Source organism: Physeter macrocephalus, chromosome 8 (genome assembly GCF_002837175.3).
Source record: "Physeter macrocephalus isolate SW-GA chromosome 8, ASM283717v5, whole genome shotgun sequence".
NCBI lineage: Eukaryota > Metazoa > Chordata > Mammalia > Artiodactyla > Physeteridae > Physeter > Physeter macrocephalus.
The window spans coordinates 82,351,819-82,369,825 of NC_041221.1; the positions used below are offsets into that span (position 1 = coordinate 82,351,819).

The 18,007-nt window shown below is 39.2% G+C and overlaps 1 protein-coding gene across 5 annotated transcripts in view; it reads right to left on the minus strand.

Annotated features, from left to right (window-relative positions):
- The window catches only part of SSBP2 (single stranded DNA binding protein 2), a 300,702-nt gene extending 285,164 nt beyond the window's left edge, over positions 1–15,538 (minus strand). For 4 of the 5 annotated variants that reach the window (XM_024119912.3, XM_055086646.1, XM_028493040.2 and 1 more), the window contains exon 1: positions 15,373–15,502. In XM_024119912.3, coding sequence (XP_023975680.1) covers positions 15,373–15,434 — 62 coding nt within the window. In that variant the 5' untranslated portion in view covers positions 15,435–15,502. Of the gene's footprint in view, positions 1–15,372 lie in introns of all 5 variants that reach the window. The other variant, XM_024119897.1, reaches the window with a different exon arrangement.
- Between the last annotated feature and the right edge of the window lie 2,469 nt (positions 15,539–18,007).

An 18,007-nucleotide genomic window follows, 5' to 3' on the forward strand; every position in this document is an offset into this window, starting at 1 on the left:
TTCCTCTCATTATTGGAAGGAAAGAGGTCTGAGAAAGTAATTCTAAATTTTCAGATCCTCCAACTTGGATAATTTCAAAAGATTTAAATTTCTGAAATATTTTAATTGATTGTTAAAACTGTAGCCTTCTTTGTCAGACAAAATAAATATGCCCAGAATCCCCCAATTATAAAGGTCTTATTACGCTGATTTTAATGTCAATCAGCAAGATCAAATACTATCAGTCATCAACAGAAAAAATATGAAGGCCCCAATAATCTCAGGATTCCACTGAATGGAAAATATAAGCATTTTGTAATGCTTTCAAGCATTATAAAAATGAGTCTCCCTTATAGTAATTACAATTGTAGGGATTCTCATCACACGTCAACAGCTGAAAGAGAAGGATCAGAAACCCCCATTATAGCCACACAGGTAGAAGTTCTTTAGACTTAAAACTGAAGTATTTGCACTAAGTGATATGTTTCACATAATATGAATTTATTATAATCTACCTAAACTGGATTACTCAAAATCAAACAGTCTCGAGAATTGTCCTTTATAGTCCTCCAACTTTGCTGATAGATCATATCTATTAGGAAATGTAAGAAATTATTAACCCTAGATTTTAATGATTTTTTTCTTTCTATATAACTTACCCTGATCTGACCAAACATCATACACTAGACAGTATTTACCTGTAGCAATATAATTTAGCAAACTGAACGATCTCCCATAAGCCTGTCACAGTGGCTATTTTTGTCTAAATAGGGCCTTGAATACTGAGTAGTACTTATTTCAACTAGTTGAATTTCTATGCATTTAAAAAGACACGAAACTGGTTCTCTGAGCCCTGCAAAGGAAGTCCGAAAAATTTTAAACATCATCAGTCTTGCAATTATCTGAAAAAAAAAGCAAATGTTTAACTACAGACACCATCAGAAATGTGCATGTTGTATCATAAATACACATTCATTTAAAGTAAATGGACAAGAGGATATTTTCTGATTAGAATAGAGTTAAGACCCTTTATTTTAATTAAAGCTACTTAAATGAATTGGTAGGTGATGCGGCAAAGTAACACCAACCTGTATCTGATTCTTTGCCTTTTATAATTTTTTAACCATATGGATGAAAAGGTCATGTTTAATTTGTTGTATTACTTATGTATTAACAATAAGAGAAAATGTGGTAAAACAGAAAACACAGCAAAATATCTCTATGCAATCTTTAATACTTTAAAGGGCTGGTAAACCTAAAATAAGATATTTTTCATCTTGGTTTCCATTTGCAGTTTGACGAAAATATCTCCCTCCCTCTACTTTACTCTAAATGACAGCAGGCTACTATAACACATACACAATTCTTCTACATTTCAAAGTTCCTAGCCTTGCCAAGGGCACAAACAAAACAGATGAGAAGTATATCCATAACATAAACAAATTCTCAGTATACACCATATAGACAATCAACCAGCAAAGGAAATGGACTTAGAAAGTCTCATAAATCTATTAAACAAAGATTTTTCTATATTTAAGAAGTATTTATAAGGAAAACATTTAAAGATGGTATGTTACCCTCTTAAACCAGTACCATCATTGCCTTTCCAGTCAATAACTGGTTATCTTACAACTAGTATCAAGACCATTACCCTTACTGGAAGATTTTTCAAATAAATGCCATTTTATTCAAGTTCCCAAGAGAAAAATCAAATTGACCTACATATGCTCCTCACTGTTGATTTTAAATGAATATAAGCATGCTAAATTAATGATCAAATGAAAGTACTTAAGAATTTTGCTTAGAACAGCAATGGTTGTAAACTTTAGTTAATTCATTTCATGTTGGATGTTGCAACTATATTAAATATATATTGACAAACCTTAATTTATTGTATCTTTTATAACTATATAACAAAAAATAAATAACAATCTTAAACCTGTCAGTTACATTTCAAAGCTCTAATGAAACAGTCATGAGATTTATGCAAGAGGCAAATGTGCTATTAATGATATGTTATATAGAACTAATTCTTATACTTTAAATTTTTTAAATTCAAATATACTTTTAAATAAATAACAGATAAGAAATTAGTATTTTACAAATGATAATCAACAACGTATTTTGTAAACTTCTCTACTGACAGGGCAGTGGCTGGATTCAATGCCCTTTTTCAGAATTCCCACAGCACCCTCTGCATACCCATTATACGGTGTGTTACCCAGAGTGGTGATCACTGGTAGTGACCCTCCTCTGGGCAGTGAGTCCTAGTGGGCAGAGACTACTGTGTTATTCAGATCTGACTGAAGAAGGCTCAACAGAGGCTGACATATCAGAGACAGTTAGCATTTCTTAAATGAATAAGAAATGACAGCAGAAAGCAGAAGGAATATTATCCCCACCTCATAAAATGTATACAAATTTATAGTACCATAAAGTAGTTAAACAGGTTTTAAAAACTAATTTTAAGTACTAGGACATGGAAACAACCTAAATATCCATCGACAGATGAATGGATAAAGAAGATGTGGCACATGTATACAATGGAATATTACTCAGCCATAAAGAGGAATGAAATTGAATTATTTGTAGTGAGGTGGATGGACCTAGAGTCTGTCAGACAGAGTGAAGTAAGTCAGAAAGAGAAAAACAAATACCGTATTTTAACGCATATACATGGAATCTAGAAAAATGGTACTGATGAACCTAGTGGTAGGGCAGGAATAAAGATGCAGATGTTGAGAACAGACTTGAGGACGGGGGCGGTGGAGGGGGGAGGCTTGGACGAAGTGAGAGAGTAGCACTGACATATATACACTACCAAATATAAAACAGATAGCTAGTGGGAAGCTACTGCATAGCACAGGGAGATCAGCTCAGTGCTTTGTGACCACCTAGAGGGGTGGGGTAGGGAGGGTGGGAGGGAGGCTCAAGAAGGAAGGGATATGGGGATATATGTATGCATACAGATGATTCACTTTGTTGTACAGCAGAAACTAATGTGACATTTTAAAGCAATTATACTCCAATAAAGATGTATTTCTAAAAACACTAATTTTAAGAGCTATTTTGACCAAACCCAACTATTCAAAAAGCTCTATTTTCTCAGGCCATTCTATACAAAGAACTGGAAGACTTATTTCAAACGCATAAAAACTTGAACACTGTCCTGGGTATTCTCCATTGACCCTGCCTTTCTGCCCTGCTGTGACCAGGAAGGCTGATCTCTACAGAGTATATCACCTCAGGTCCCTTACCCTATGGCTCCCAGTTGGGCTCTACAGAAAGGAGGCATCAGCTGATCAGAGGGCAGGAGAAGAAAGAAGATCCCCTCCCTGCCAGGCCTCCAGCCTCTGTTTACAGTGGGTCTGACCATGGCTGTGGTCCCCATCATAAAACCACAGCTCCAAGAGAGTAGCTTTTCTACAATGACCATAGTGCTCATCAGATTCTCGTAACTGCTCTCTCTCTTTTCCCCTCAGACCTAACAGGGGTAAAAAGCTCCTCTTGTTCCTAAATCCTGGGTATTCCTCTATCCCCAGTGGGTTTTAATCATGCACATACCTCATTAAACTCTCTTTAATTATTCTTTTAAGGTAGCTATCCTACTGGGGATCTGACTAATACAAACACAGAAACATTTTACTAACTAGCAGCATCTTTGCCAGTGATTGCTATATCATGGGCTACTGTTAATGCTATCCCCATCTTACAGAAAAGCATCATTTTTTTGGTGTTAACTAACTTTACTGTGATAATCATTTTGTAATATATACACATATCCAATAATCACAATATAAACCTTAAACTTATATATGTTGTATGTCAATAGTATCTCAAAAGCTGGAAAACAAAACAAAAAACCCAAGTTTTATATTAAGTATTTCTCAATCCAAAACCAGAAAAACTGTCTGAGTTTCATCCTGGACATAGCTTGGTACTACCAGCTTGGTATGGTCAAGGTAGATTCTTCTGAGGTACAAAAATTCTGTGTATTAGTTTCCTACTGCTGCTATAACAAATTCCTACAAATTTAATGGCTTGAAACAACATAAATTTATCACTTATAGTACTGGAGGTCAGAAGTACTAAAATCAAGCTGTTGGGAGGGCTCTGTTTCTTCTGGAGGCTCTAGAATCCATTTGTTTGCCTTTTCTATCTTGGTAAGGATGCCAGCATTCCTTGGCTCATGGTCCCATCCTTCATCTTCAAGACCAGCAGCATCTTCCAAAACCAGATCTTCCCATCTCTTTCTCAGCTTCTGTCACCACATGGCCTTTGCCTGACTCTGAAACTCTTGTCTCTCTCTTATAATTGTGATTACACTGAGCTCATGCAGATAAGCTAGGTAGGAAGTAACCCATATCAAGATCCTTCATCCAAGATCCTGAACTTAGTCATGTCTGCAAAGTTCGTTGTACTAGGTAACAAATTCACAGGTTCTAAGGGTTAGGATATGGACATCTTTGAGTCACCATTATTCAGCCAACCATAGTCAGTAAAAATCCAAGGTGCTGGTTGGAAAAAAAATCACAAAGATTGGAAATGGAAACATCAGTTAATGTTTTAGTAAAAACTTGCCTATACTCTAATCTTTTTGGCCCTGAATCTGTAAGTCCAACTCACTTGCAAAACTGACCAGTACCAATCTGAATTAAAAAGGAATTAGTAAGTCATTTCCCAAAATGAACTTCTACCTGAAAACTATTCCTAGTATATACGTACACATATGTATATTGTGTAAATGTATGTATTTTATGTAAATGTAATGCATTTTATGGTTAAAAAAATCACTGAAGGTTTTTTCATTACAATATTTCTAAATGAAAGAATACTATCAGTCTCTCAGGTTAATTCAGGGGAAAAATGCTTATTGAAACACCTTTAATAGCTTCCTAATAATAGCTATTGCTTAAATGCACTGATAAAGTATAATAATAATTTTAATCCAATTACAAATGACAGCGCATCACACTGTAAAAAAATGAAACAAAGGAATTGTTTCTATTTTTTCTAATAGTCAGTACTACAGAAATGACTATGTAATAGATTCAATATGGTTGTACTATTGCTCCTGGACCACATGGAACTTTCCAGATGCCCTAGTCCAAAAACAAACAAAAAAACCAATAGGCCATATGCTGGTTGGAAGAGAGAAGTAGAATAAGCTCATAATTAGAGGAGAGAGTATTTTTTCTACACATTACATATTCTTCTATTTATTTCTGCCTCTAAAATTTACCAAGTAAAGTAATTTATGCCAGATTACTTTGCCTCTAGATACAGAAAGAAGAAGGGAGAAACAGCTCCACCTGAAATTATAACCTGAGCTCTTAACTGGCATCATCCTCTCTGACAAGCATTACATCTAAGTTGCTAAATCTCAGATACCAGCTAAAGTTTGGAGCTATTTGTGGAACACTTTGGGTAGCTGTAATTCTGCCCACCTTCTTAGCAACTGTAAAATATTTTCTTTAACCTTTTTCCTTAACCTCTCTCTTCTTGAGTGCATCCAACCCCAAGTAAAAATGGTGGATATGTGTAAAGAGAACTATCCATGCAGTCCCCTCGCACTCACCACCCTCACAATTCCCATTATTTTTTTCCCGTATGAAGCAATGAAACACAGTGAGGCAAGATGTTTAAAATGGGTAGTGGAGTCAGAAACCTGGGTTTGAATCCCTACTATGCAATTTACTACACGGCCTTGGACAAGGTATATAACCTCACTGAGACTCAGCTTCCCCCTATGTAAAATGGGGCTTATATCAACTTTATGAAGTTGCTGAAGTGACTAAGCAAGAAAAAAAGCCAGACACAAAAAGACAAATATTGCATAATTACACTTATACAAAGTATCTAGAACAGTCAAATTCATTGTTACAGAAAACAGAATGGTGGAGGGGCTGGGGAAACAGGGAGTTATTATTTAATGGGTACAGTGTTTCAGTTTGGGAAGATGAAAAAGTTCTAGAGAGGGATGGTGGTGATGGTTGCATAACAATGTGAATGTACTTAATGCCACTGAAATGTACACCTAAAAATGGTTAAAATGGTAAATTTTATGTTATATATATTTTACCACCATAAAAACAAAAACAAAAAAACCAATGTTTTATCAATAATCCATATCAAAAAACTTTCTCTCCCTTATTGGAGAGAGGCACAAAAGGAAAAAACCACTACCCCAACTCTCCAAATTGAAGCTAATTGGCAAAAGAATAGAGTTCATCAACCAAAATTAGCCTAAGTCTTCAGTCGAGTATTGACATAAACTTTTAACTGTCTTCTAGTCCATGATTCTCTGTTGCATCAAATCCATACCTAAGCCTTCTTAAAATATGTATGAATCTCTTATTGTAAAAGAGGCAGCTGTAGTATAATGAAAGAAACACTAACCTTGGAACCAAAAAAAATCTAAATATGACTAAGCTCTGCCACATATTATCTGTATTACCCTAGTTGGGTAAGTCAATCTCCATGTACAAATCTCTACAGTCAATGGGAATTATCACCTACCTCACAGAATTATCGAGAGATTTAAATAAAGCATATAAAATACCTTGAAACTCTAAAGTATGATTCCATTTATGTTATTAAATTTGCTGAAACACAAAAAAGATTATTCTATCAAAAATTCATATTAAAAATATACACATATTTCATACTAATACAACTAGGTAATCTCCTGTAGTCCTGAAAGCCACAGACAATACTACTAAATGCCTATATTATAGAAAACTCTTCTTTAGGAATTACATATTAATCCTGATACGAAATATTAGAAATATTTGGGGAGAAAATGAGCTAGATATAGTGATATCCTGTTGTGATATATTTATAACAGGTTACATCCTTGATCCATTTATTCCACAAGTATCTAATCAGAACTCCAAGCACTGTGCTAAGCAGTAAGACTACACTGGTGAAGACAACCATGGTTCTTCTCGTCAGGGAACTTCCAATCTAACCAGAAGATGAGACATTAAACAAAACATTACACAAACAATCCATAAATTTGTGACAGACGTGAAAAAGGAAAAGTAGAGGTTGCTATGAAGCACAGAGTAAGGGGGTCTAATCCAATCTGGGAAATTTATGAGAAATAATTAGCCAGTTGTACCATCCTTTGTCAACCCAACAGGCTTTAAGTGTTTAATAAATCTTAGCTATTTCTACCATCAACATTATTATAAAGGCCATATGTTCCACTCTCCTCATTAGGAACAACTATATCCCTAGGGTTTAGAAGATAAGAGATAGGCAACCTTATTATTTAGGAAAACCCAGATAAACTAAACCCACCACCCAATTCCTCAATAAAAACCAAAACCAGGCTCTAGAGAGCACAGCTTCATCCCAATTCTGACTCATATTTTACATATCCTTGAGCAATTATGCCGATGCTGAGAGGTTACCTCAATGGCAGTTTAGGCCTGTCTAAAATGCTCTTAACACCAAATCTTCTCATGACTGATTCTTTCAATATTACTCAGGTTTCTGCTTAAACGTATCCTCCAGGAAACTTTCCCTGACCACCCAATCTAATGTAGGCTCCCAGTCACTCTCTATTATTACACCACACTGCTTTATTATTTTTTAGCACTTATGACTACCTGAAATTGCCTACTCTATTTATTTACTCGTTTATTATTATATGTTTCCCCTTCAAACTTGAAAGTAAGTTCCATAAGGCAGGGACCCACTTCATTCTCTCCATATCCTCAAGATCCATCTTCCTTGCCAAAGACCTCCAGTTCTGTTTAGGTAGTCAGGTACAAAGGAGAAATGTTTCCAGCCCACAGGATGACTGATTTAAGCCAATTATGGTAATCCCATTACCTTTGCCAGTAACTGGTTTAGGAGAGGGAATTTTACAGTTTTCTTCAATAAGACATAAGAAGATATCTGCTAAGCACCTCCAGAAAAGGTTTTCTCTCTGATTAATGAGACATAAAGGAAAAACCTTGCCCTTTTTCCTGCCTTCATACTTGGTTGTGTGACAAAGTGATACTGGGAACCTGATGCAGGGATGCTGCGTTCAGGAGAGGGAAACCATGACGATGGCAGAGAAGCTGATCTCTTGGTGTTCTTGATTCCCTGAATCAACTCTGAATCAACTCTGAAACTACCTCCTTCCAGACATCCTGTTACGTGAGATTTTTAAGCCCTGATCAATTAAGCCATTTTCTATCTCCTGTTTTGATACCTGCCCCCAAAAGCACAATAAACTCTTAAGCCTCTGTTTCTTCTGTAACATTAACAGAAAATAGTACCTACAGTCTAGTGGATCCTTGAGGGGATTAAATGAGACAATGCAAGTAAAGTGCCAAACAGAAACAAAATACTCAAACGACAGTATTTGCTGTTATTGTTGCTATTAAACATTAAACTTACTATGACAAAACTCCACAAGCTCTTTGTATAATATTTAGGATTTTGTTATTTTACAGAAAACATTCATTTTAATCCTGTTTAAATCCTGTTTAAATCATTTTAAATAAAATAATTCATTTACCTCGCTTCCTTCCATCAGTAAAGAAGCTTTTGTTTTTTTCTCAAGTTTGAAGTAGGTAAAAAGAAGAATCAAGGCAAATATCAGATCACTGAAGAAAAATAATCATTAATTTCAGGTGAGACCCTGTTTTTGGCATCAACTCCTCCCTTAACTTAGACACAGAGCCTCATAAAAATTTTCATCTACTTACCTTCACAAATATTTCATCAGTATTTTAATATAGCTTAGATTATACTAATTAAAAATTTAAAATATTTTAGTAACCAAAACTGTATTATACATAGTTATTTAAAAATTATTTTTAAAAAAGAAAAAAAAATGAAGTGTTATACTTCAGTTTCTACAATTTTTTCTGTGCTCAACTAGTTTGATATGCCATGAAGCAAAATTAATACAGAAGATCAAAAATAAGAAATTGTTAGGTCATTGGTTCAAGCTCACTCCAGCTGAATTGCGATTTAAAATGTTACGATGGCTCATTACTGTCGGAAAACTGTATGGCCCCTACATGAAACAGAATAATCAAAATTCTTAAAGTGAAATATGAAGGTAGTTTTGTCATTACTAAAGAAGTGACACCAACTAAATTGTCTCTTTTAAAGGGGAACAAAGAACAAATATTAAATCCTTCACTGTATTGGAAACGCCCAGGCTCTTATGAGCCCAGATAAATTTCTGGTTCTGTTAATATTACAAAAACATTATTAGTTCCACTTTTCAAAAATCTTTAACTATCAACCTTCTGTGACAAAAATTACCAGTTACTCATTATGACCAACCATAAATTTGAGCTATTAAAAGTTAGGGCTATTAAAAGTTATCTGGAAAAACTCTATTCTTCCCTGGATGGAACATTTTTCTGCCTGTTTTTCAACATCTCACACAGTGACTAAGATACACAGTTTGGGGAAGAATAGCCTCTACTATTTCTCTAACACTACTGAAAACAAGTAGGATATAAATCTTGGTAGACCATCCTTCAGATCACTCTCTATAGTATACATGGGGTTTTGGTACAGTAATCAAATAACTCTCACAGTGCAAGTCATAAGTCATGTGAAGTCTAGTCGTATACATATGTTAACAAAACCTTACATTAATAGATATTACATATGTAAAATATAAATGAAATCTGATAAGCAAAGTTTAAAATCTAAATATAACCACTTATTTTTTTATCCCAAACTCTTTTCAGATTTTAACAAATATATCTTATTCTATTGTTCTAATGCTATTTTAAGGCCCTCCTTTGAGAAGCAATAAGTTATTAATAAAATTAATTTTTAGCATGTTTACAGAGGCTCACATACTACTAAGCAACGATATGTCACTAGTAAAATATTTTATATCATTCCCATACCAATGTCAAAGCAATAATGTACACACAATAGTAGAGAATATCCCCACATATTCCAAAATAAAATTATAATTATTTTCAATATTTTAAACTATACATTCCAAGAAGTAGTTTCATGTCTTTTAAATCCAGTACATTAATCCTCAATCCTACGTCCCAACATTAATATAACAGTTGTGATCTCTATGGAAGAGAGAACATTCTAAATTCAAAATGTTTTTTTCCCAAATTTTACTTCTAACTCTGTGAACTATTGGGGTGAAGTGTTAATAAATGGCAACCTAGGTATTCCAACCCCCACCCACAGAGTATGTTTCAATTTTAAAACAAAATAATTCTATTTTCTAGTAGTAATTGAAGATGTAAGACACATTTACTTCACTACTGCAAAGCAACTAAAACTTGATGCTTTTTTTTTTCATCCTGAATTGGTTTTATATGGCAAACTGGCTCTAAAGTGTGGGAATAAACCTTTCCATTTTTTTTCTTTCATAGCTCTGGAAAAATAATTTCAAAAATACATTTCAAAATACACTAATACTATTTCTAAGAGTAATAAACCTGTAGATAAACAATACTAAAATTTAACTCTCAACTAAAATTTTATGCTTTTTTTCTTCAGGTTTGTTCCTTCAAAAAATCATTTTTTGGATACTTCTAAAATAATGGAAAAGAGATCAATCAAAAGAAAAGCTCCCATAGCTAAGATGACATATTAGATACAAGTATTTTGGAGGAAATATCCTGGGGATTGGGAAGGGAAGAGTCAATTTAATATCTTATAGAAAATTTCATCCCCATAAAGATATTCCTTCATTAGTTTTAGAAATCTTGAATTGCACTAACTGCATTAATGCAATCAAGTTTCTGAAGAGATTTGTATTACTTCACTTGTCTTAATTTTATTTCCTTCAGAAAGGAAGGAAGGAAGAAAAGTTTATCATTTTTAGGGGGGAAACTTAATAATAAAATAATAAAAATGCTGGTAGATACTAATCCCTACAAACTCTCTTTTAATATGGAGTAGTATTTACTTACTGTTTTTCCTAAATGACCAGAAATTATTTGACTAAATTCTATTTCATGTATAAGCATGATAACCTATATGGAGTAGCATTTAAATGATCTTTAGACTTTAACCACTGAAAAATGAGGATATGTTGTTTTCATAGTTTAAAAACCAAAGTTACTTTTCAGAGTCCCAGATTAGATGCACAGTTAGATTTCTGTAGTTTCTGACACGTTTACTTAATATCACTGTTTAGTATGTGTACCTTATGTTCAATGCTGCTTTACAGCAGATTCATCTTTCTGTGCTATTACACAATTTTAAAGATGAAATTAGTTTAAGAAAAAGCAGTATCACAACTCATCTATTTGCAGGTGCCAGTTAATCTTTCTGTGGCAGTGTGGCATACAGAGTAGCTTAAAGTTCAGCAACATTTCATACAGAAATTGTTCACAACTACAATGTCTAAATTCAAAACTTAAGTGATAAAACAAATTTCCAGAAGGAAAAATCTCAAAAACAAGGCTTCTCCATTATTTTAGGCTTCCAACTTTCCCTCCTGAAGTTTCTGTCTTCCCAACACCACACACATATCTGTAATCTGTTAAAATGGAGTGTATAAGCATAGGGTGCACCAATGGTTAAAACTGTATATCTGATCAATCTTTACAGACTGTTATACCTGATTATGTAATGCTGTTCCCTAAATCTATAACATTCTACCCTAAATCAAGAAAGCAATCTGTGATAGTGAAAAAAAAATGTATCTTTCATCTTCTACTACAGGTTTTAAGCAGAGATATCTTTGTTAGAAATCCAGCTAGTAGTGTATCCCTGAGCAAAGTTACCTAACTAGTCAGAGTTTTCTTATTTCTTTAATGGAGAAAAAAAAAAAATCACTACCTTGCAGAATTGTTGGGAGAATTAGAGAAAATATATATAAAGTGCTGAACACAGTGACTGACACATAGAACGACAAATAAATAATGATTACTGTTTTGTTGTTATCGGTTATTTTTGAAATACACCTAGGCTAGAGAATATGGAACTCAAACTTCCAAAGTTCTTATTTTGGAGGTCATTGAAAAAAAATCTCACACTGAAAAAATGCCCTTGAGTCTAACATCTTCATTTATTCAACACTATTTGGTGCTTCTGACATTTGAAGACACTATTCTTAATGTCAAGGATACCTCAGAGAAGAAATTAGAAGTATTATCCCTTGCCCTCAAGAAACTTACATTTTAGAGAAAGATAGACATTAAACAACCAATTCCACAGTTACTTAATTGCAACTGGGATTGCAGTGCAGTGTTACAAAGAAAACCTGCTAAAGGGGTAAATGACCTAACAGGATCAGAATTTAAATTTCTACACAAACATCCCTCCTCCCTCCAAGGGTTTTCAATCACTCTCTCTATAATTAAACCTAATCCAAACTTTTGTATAGACTTTATCTGTCTGGCTTTTAAAACAACAAAATCAGTAATTAACCTGACTTCAGCCATTTTTATGTTCAGAACTGTATAGTGAAAATATAGAACCTGTGTAAAACCTACAAATTAATTTCAAGTATTCCATATAATGACTTCTTAACAAAAGAGAAAGCAAAGATATAATATAGGTAAGGGTCTGCCTGCTATTAACTATGAACTCACTGGAAAATACATTTCTTGATAGATTATAAAACCAATATTTTTATTTTATGTGCATGCCATTTTTTTTAATCATGACTCAGTTTTCAGAATGTTTTTATTAGAGTAAAATAAATATTTACATATTCATTACTGAAAAACATTTCTGTGACTTTTAAGGCCAGTACAATTCTGATTTGCTTACTAACAGAGCATTTGTCTTCACTCAGGTACCTTTTAAAATCTGCCACCTTAAAAAAAATTTTTTTTTTTAATCTGTGGGCATCCATTTTAAAGACAACTTCAAGATTCCTATCTTCAGAACTTAGTAGGTTGTTTGTTGTAGAATAATGGTGCCGTTAAAGTCCCAAGTACACATAAAGGGAAAAAATGAGTGATCAGATCAACCCTCCCAGCAAAATGAAACTAAGTCTATTCCATAAAACAGAATCTATCTCAATGTTTGTCTTAGATTCAAGCAACATTCACCTAGAAATTAATGCAATGACAATTAACCCAGAACAGTCATTGTCAATTCTCCAAAAGTGGCCTCTTCACCTGTATTTAGTTCATAAGGCAAACCAGTCCAGGATTCCTGCTGCCAATTATAATGAATGGAAGAAACATTTAAATCAAATAGCACCATCTAGCAGAACCATCACCACTTTGCTTACAAAAGTAGATGCTACTTGGTGTTCAGTTTGGTAGATTTGACAGCAAAATGGCAATATCACAGAATTAGAGCTAGAAAGGACTACAGACACACCAGGTTCAACTTCCTCATTATTGTATTAGATACTTTAAAAAAAATTTTACAAAGTTATCAGAATATAGATTAAATTCAGCCATTCCTGGAAGTTTAAGTAAAATACAAAATTACTTTAATTCTCAAATTTAACCACTCCCCAAATAAATAAGATTATACCTCAATACACATTTCAATTCTTTCACTCCCAAAATTGTGAAATTCAAATACTCTGTAATCATTAAAACATCTTCCTTAAATGTCTCTATTTTCTCAGATATATTGCAACCAAATAATAACTGCACACAGATTAGGCTATTTCTAAACTTCAAATCTGGTAACTTGCTGTTTCTTAACCAAGCTATAATGCTAAGCCTTTTACATACTCCTTGTCACAGCAACAAAATCCTGAATATAACTCAGAAAACACCTCTGGGGTGGGAGGAAGTACCTCTCCGTTAATTTTTTTTGTTTTGCCACATCAAGGCCTGCCTCCCCTAAATCCTATAGGAATTATGTGTGTTGCTGCCAACACGAAGATTAGGAAATGTTCCTATCCCTAGGGCACAAGAAACTTTCAGGAGACGACTACTAACTGCCTCAAGCTAGGAGGGAAACTCGGTAGTTTGCACGTTCGGTTTTTATTTACGCAGCTATTTCCGCGCGCAAGGTAACTAAAGCAGCTTTTGAGAGATGCTCTCAGACTTTTTCCCAGTCTGAACCCTTAGGAAAGGCAGAGCGCGTCCAATGACAAGGATACACTTCACCCTCAGAGTGGAGGTGATTACTGGGAATCACTGTTAGATCTGCTGTACAGAAAAGAGGGGTTCCTCCTCACTGGTCACAGTCACTATTCGCTCTCATTGTTAGTAACAAGCAAATCACAGTTACAAGTACTTAAGAATTGCAGCAAACAACCCTGCCTCGCAGCATGCCGTGACGGTGGCATCCCAGGCCGGGAGGGGCTCTTTTCTCGCCAGCCTCCTCTGGGCTCCCACCGAAGTTAACACCTGTATCTCCCCGCCACCCCGACCAAACAACTAACTCCTCCCCGCATCCACGCTTCTACCCCTTCCGCAAGTCCCCGTTCGGACCACTGCCCCCTCCCCACCGCAGACCGCCCTCCTCGCGCCGGCCGCCGCGGCTCCCACGGCTACCCCTCCGCGCCCCGCGACCCCCGCCCCGCCCGCCGCCCGGGCCGCCGAGGCCCCCAGACGTTTGGGAGGTTGCAAGTCTCCAAAAAAAAGTTCTCCAGCCGCCGCCGCCGCGGAGTTGGGTCGCCTGAGAGCGGCAGAAACGCCAGCCTACCCCAGCAGATCCCGCTTCTCGCCAGCACACTTTTCCTCACAGGGAACTCGGTCTTAGACTCCCAAACTTCAGCGGCGCCCCTGGCGCCCCCTGCACGGGCTCCGCGAGGCGCTCGGGTATAAGAATGCCGCGTCCCTCCGCCGGCCGGAGAAAGCCCCGACGCCCACCCGACCCTTGGCCGCACACGCCCTCCGCGCCCCGCGCGCGTCTCCGCGCCCGGCGGGGCCCCGCTCGGCCGCTCCGCGCCCGGCTTCCGCCCGCCGCGCGCCCGGCACCGCCGCCCTTGCCTTGCTCGGCGCACCCGGCCCCGAGTCCCGGCGCCCGAGCCCCCGCCGCGGCGCCCCTCGCGCTGCCGGCCGCTCGCGCTGCCCTCACCGCCAAACACCCACATTCCCTCCGCTTGCCCTCCTCCACGCAGCTGCCCTTTCTCCCCCTCCCCACGACCCACGTCTTCTCCGCTCCCCGCAGCCCCGGACCCCAGCTCTAAAGTTACTTTGTGAGAAGGTGAACCCGCGGGTTATTTCCCTCAATCACCCAAACAAGTTTCCATCCCCGCCACCAGCACCGCCGCCGCCCCCCGATACACTCGCTCCCTCCCGCCGCCAGACCCCAGGGCCGCCCGCCCCGCGCGAGCCCCTCCTGGGAAACAGCCGCTCCCCGCACCGCATGCCCCACCTCGCGTACCCCTCCCCCTGCCAGCCCACCCCAGGCTCTCCCCGGGCGGAGAGTGTCTGTGTGTCTCCGAGAGAGTGTGCGAGTGCGTGCGTGTGTGTGTGTGCGCGCGTGTGAAGGCGGAGGTGGGTGAGAAGCGGAGACACTTACTTCTCCCGGGCCTGGCTGTCGGACGGGACGGCGCTGCTGTTACTCTTGCCTTTGCCGTACATGCTTGTGCCGAGAGCAGCTCCCACTGTCACGCACCTGTCAACCCATCACAGCCTCCCCGGGAACAGCCCCGTCCCCATGGCGACCCACGCAGCTACCCCCACTATTGGCCGCCCCACGCCAAAGCTCCGCCCCCTTCGCCCAGGCAACGCATGAGACTGACAGGCCTCCCCCCTCCCTCCGGCCTGCCGAAGCGCGCGGCGGCGGCTACAGCCTAAGAGGTAGTCTCCTCCCTCCTTCCCTCCCTCGCGGGTTCCCTCCCTCCTTCCCTCTCCGATCTCCTCCCTCCACCCGCTCTTCTACCCCCCTCCCCCTTCCGAACTCCGGCGCAAGGGGGGAATTAGAAACTGCTCTAGAAGGATTTTAAACAACTGGCTGTTCTCTCCGTTGCCGCCCCTCCCCCCGCGCCGCCCGCGCTCGGCTCCTCACTGGAGACAAGGCGCTGGGAGGAGGGGAAAGTGCGGCCTGGAGTTTCTGGCAGGAGCCGACGGAGCTGGAGCGGTGGCGGCCCCAGACTTCTGGGCGCCCGCCGAGTACACATGCAGACCTACGGCCCCAGCCGCCCTGGCCCACCACCCCCCCGCCACCAGCCCCTTTCTCCCGCTCCTCTCCTGTCTGTGACCCCGCGCCGGTACCCAGGATTGATCTCTGCCGCCCTCGGCCCTACTCCCCGTGGTGTCACCCTCCGCCCTGCTCCCAGAGGGCCGGCTGGCGAGGGACACGCGCGCCGTTCCCTCGACCTTCTGGCTAAGCAACCGGGAGGGACTCGCCTTCCCTCCCGGGGAGGGACTGACCCTCCGGCACTTGGCGCCGCTGGGATGGCGTCGCCTGGCCCCTGGGGCCGCGCCCTGCAATCTGGGGGAGCACTCTGCTAGGGCCTGCCTCCCAAAGATGGCCCGGTGACTTCTGGGGACTCAGTGGCCTCCCCCCTGTCCCCCTAAGACCGGAGGCCCGCGGCGCACCACGCACCAGCTTCCCTGCCAGATCTGCTGCAGAAAAGGACTCCAGGTATCCCCACCTGGCCTGCTTTTCCAGCCTTTGTCGTTAATGCCAACTCATCCTGACCTTTGGAGTGGAAAGGGCCATAGAAGGCCTTTAAAGACATCCCTGTCCTTGTCCATCAGCATAGGCCGCAGCTGCGCTCCAAGGTGTGCAAAGATGTGCCAGAGCTGAAAGGCTGCCCCAGAGTATTTCTGGATCCAAGCCTCTAATCCCATTTCAGTAAATGCGCAAAAGTTTCTAAAACACACACAACCTGGTTCCCAGTTGAACTCCATCCTTTATCTCCTGGAGATCCTTGGATGTAAAATCAGACAAAGTGCAAATAGGGTTAAAAAGAAGAGATGGGCATCAAATAGGGAGTGAGAAGGGAAGAGTGGTGCAAGTGGGGGTCGGTCGGATGGGGGGAAACATCAGGAAAGGATGAAAAAACATGGAACAGCTATGGGAGGGGAGAGGAAAGGATTCAAATGGAGGAAGGTACCTTTCTATTCTGCACATACAGCTTTAAGCTTTTAGTAGTAGGATCATAAAAATGTATATGGAGAAACGGAAATAGATGGAATTGAAAGAAATGGGCTTGTGTGGGCATTGACAGCAAGTGATAGGAATGAAACATCAACAGAAGGTTAAGGAAAGGCAGTCAGTAAAAATGAGAGAATCAGAAAAGGTGCTGGCAACTAGACATAAATCAAATACTGGGAAAAATGAAGAGAAAGGACCTGCCATACTGGTGTTAAGGAAAATGAAAAAAAATTGGAAAAGGTGAAGTGTAAAAGATAGGTAAGAAGAATAACAGAAACAGGATTAAATGAAGTAGCCATAGAATATGATAACAAAAGATGACGAACACAAGAGGATTGACTGATATAAAAGATATAAGAAAAATAAACATGCTTTTTTTAAAAGGACAAAAATTCAGCCAATAGAAGTGAAGATAAAGTGATAAAAGTCACAGTGGCTTAAATTGATTGTTTTTCAAGAGAAGTAATTTGCCATTTCTTACTCAAAATTCTTTGTTTACAATGACCTGCAATGATTTGGTGTTGGGGACATGGCATTCATGGGCTCTGAAGAACTGGAAGGAGTAATAACCTCTCTTGATGAACTTTTGTTCAAAATGCTCAAATGTTATTAGGCTGCCACTCTTTACAAACTCTACCTTCAAGGTTAGCACTGTGTAATTTGTTGTTCAATTATCTACTTCCATTAGCTTTAACCCAGAAAATTATTAGCATCTCCAGGCTCTATCTCCCATAGAATGTTCCCTATAAGGTGCTGCTTCCAGAATGCTGTCAAGGAGGGAGCTCTGGCAGCTGCTGCCCACACCTGGCATAAGGTAAGGTTTCCATTTAAAACAAAGAGTGGGTTTTATAGTATTATCTAAAAACAAATTCGATATTATCTTTGCACTGGTGTTGGGATTCTCTCTGATTCTCAGTCACAGCACATTAGAATTGCCTTAGGAGAATTTATTTCTTTTTTGTTGGTTTTTGTTTGTTTGTCCCAGACTAACTAAATCAGAAAACTTGGAGATGGACCCAGACATCTGTATTTTTTATAAGCCCCAAGTGAT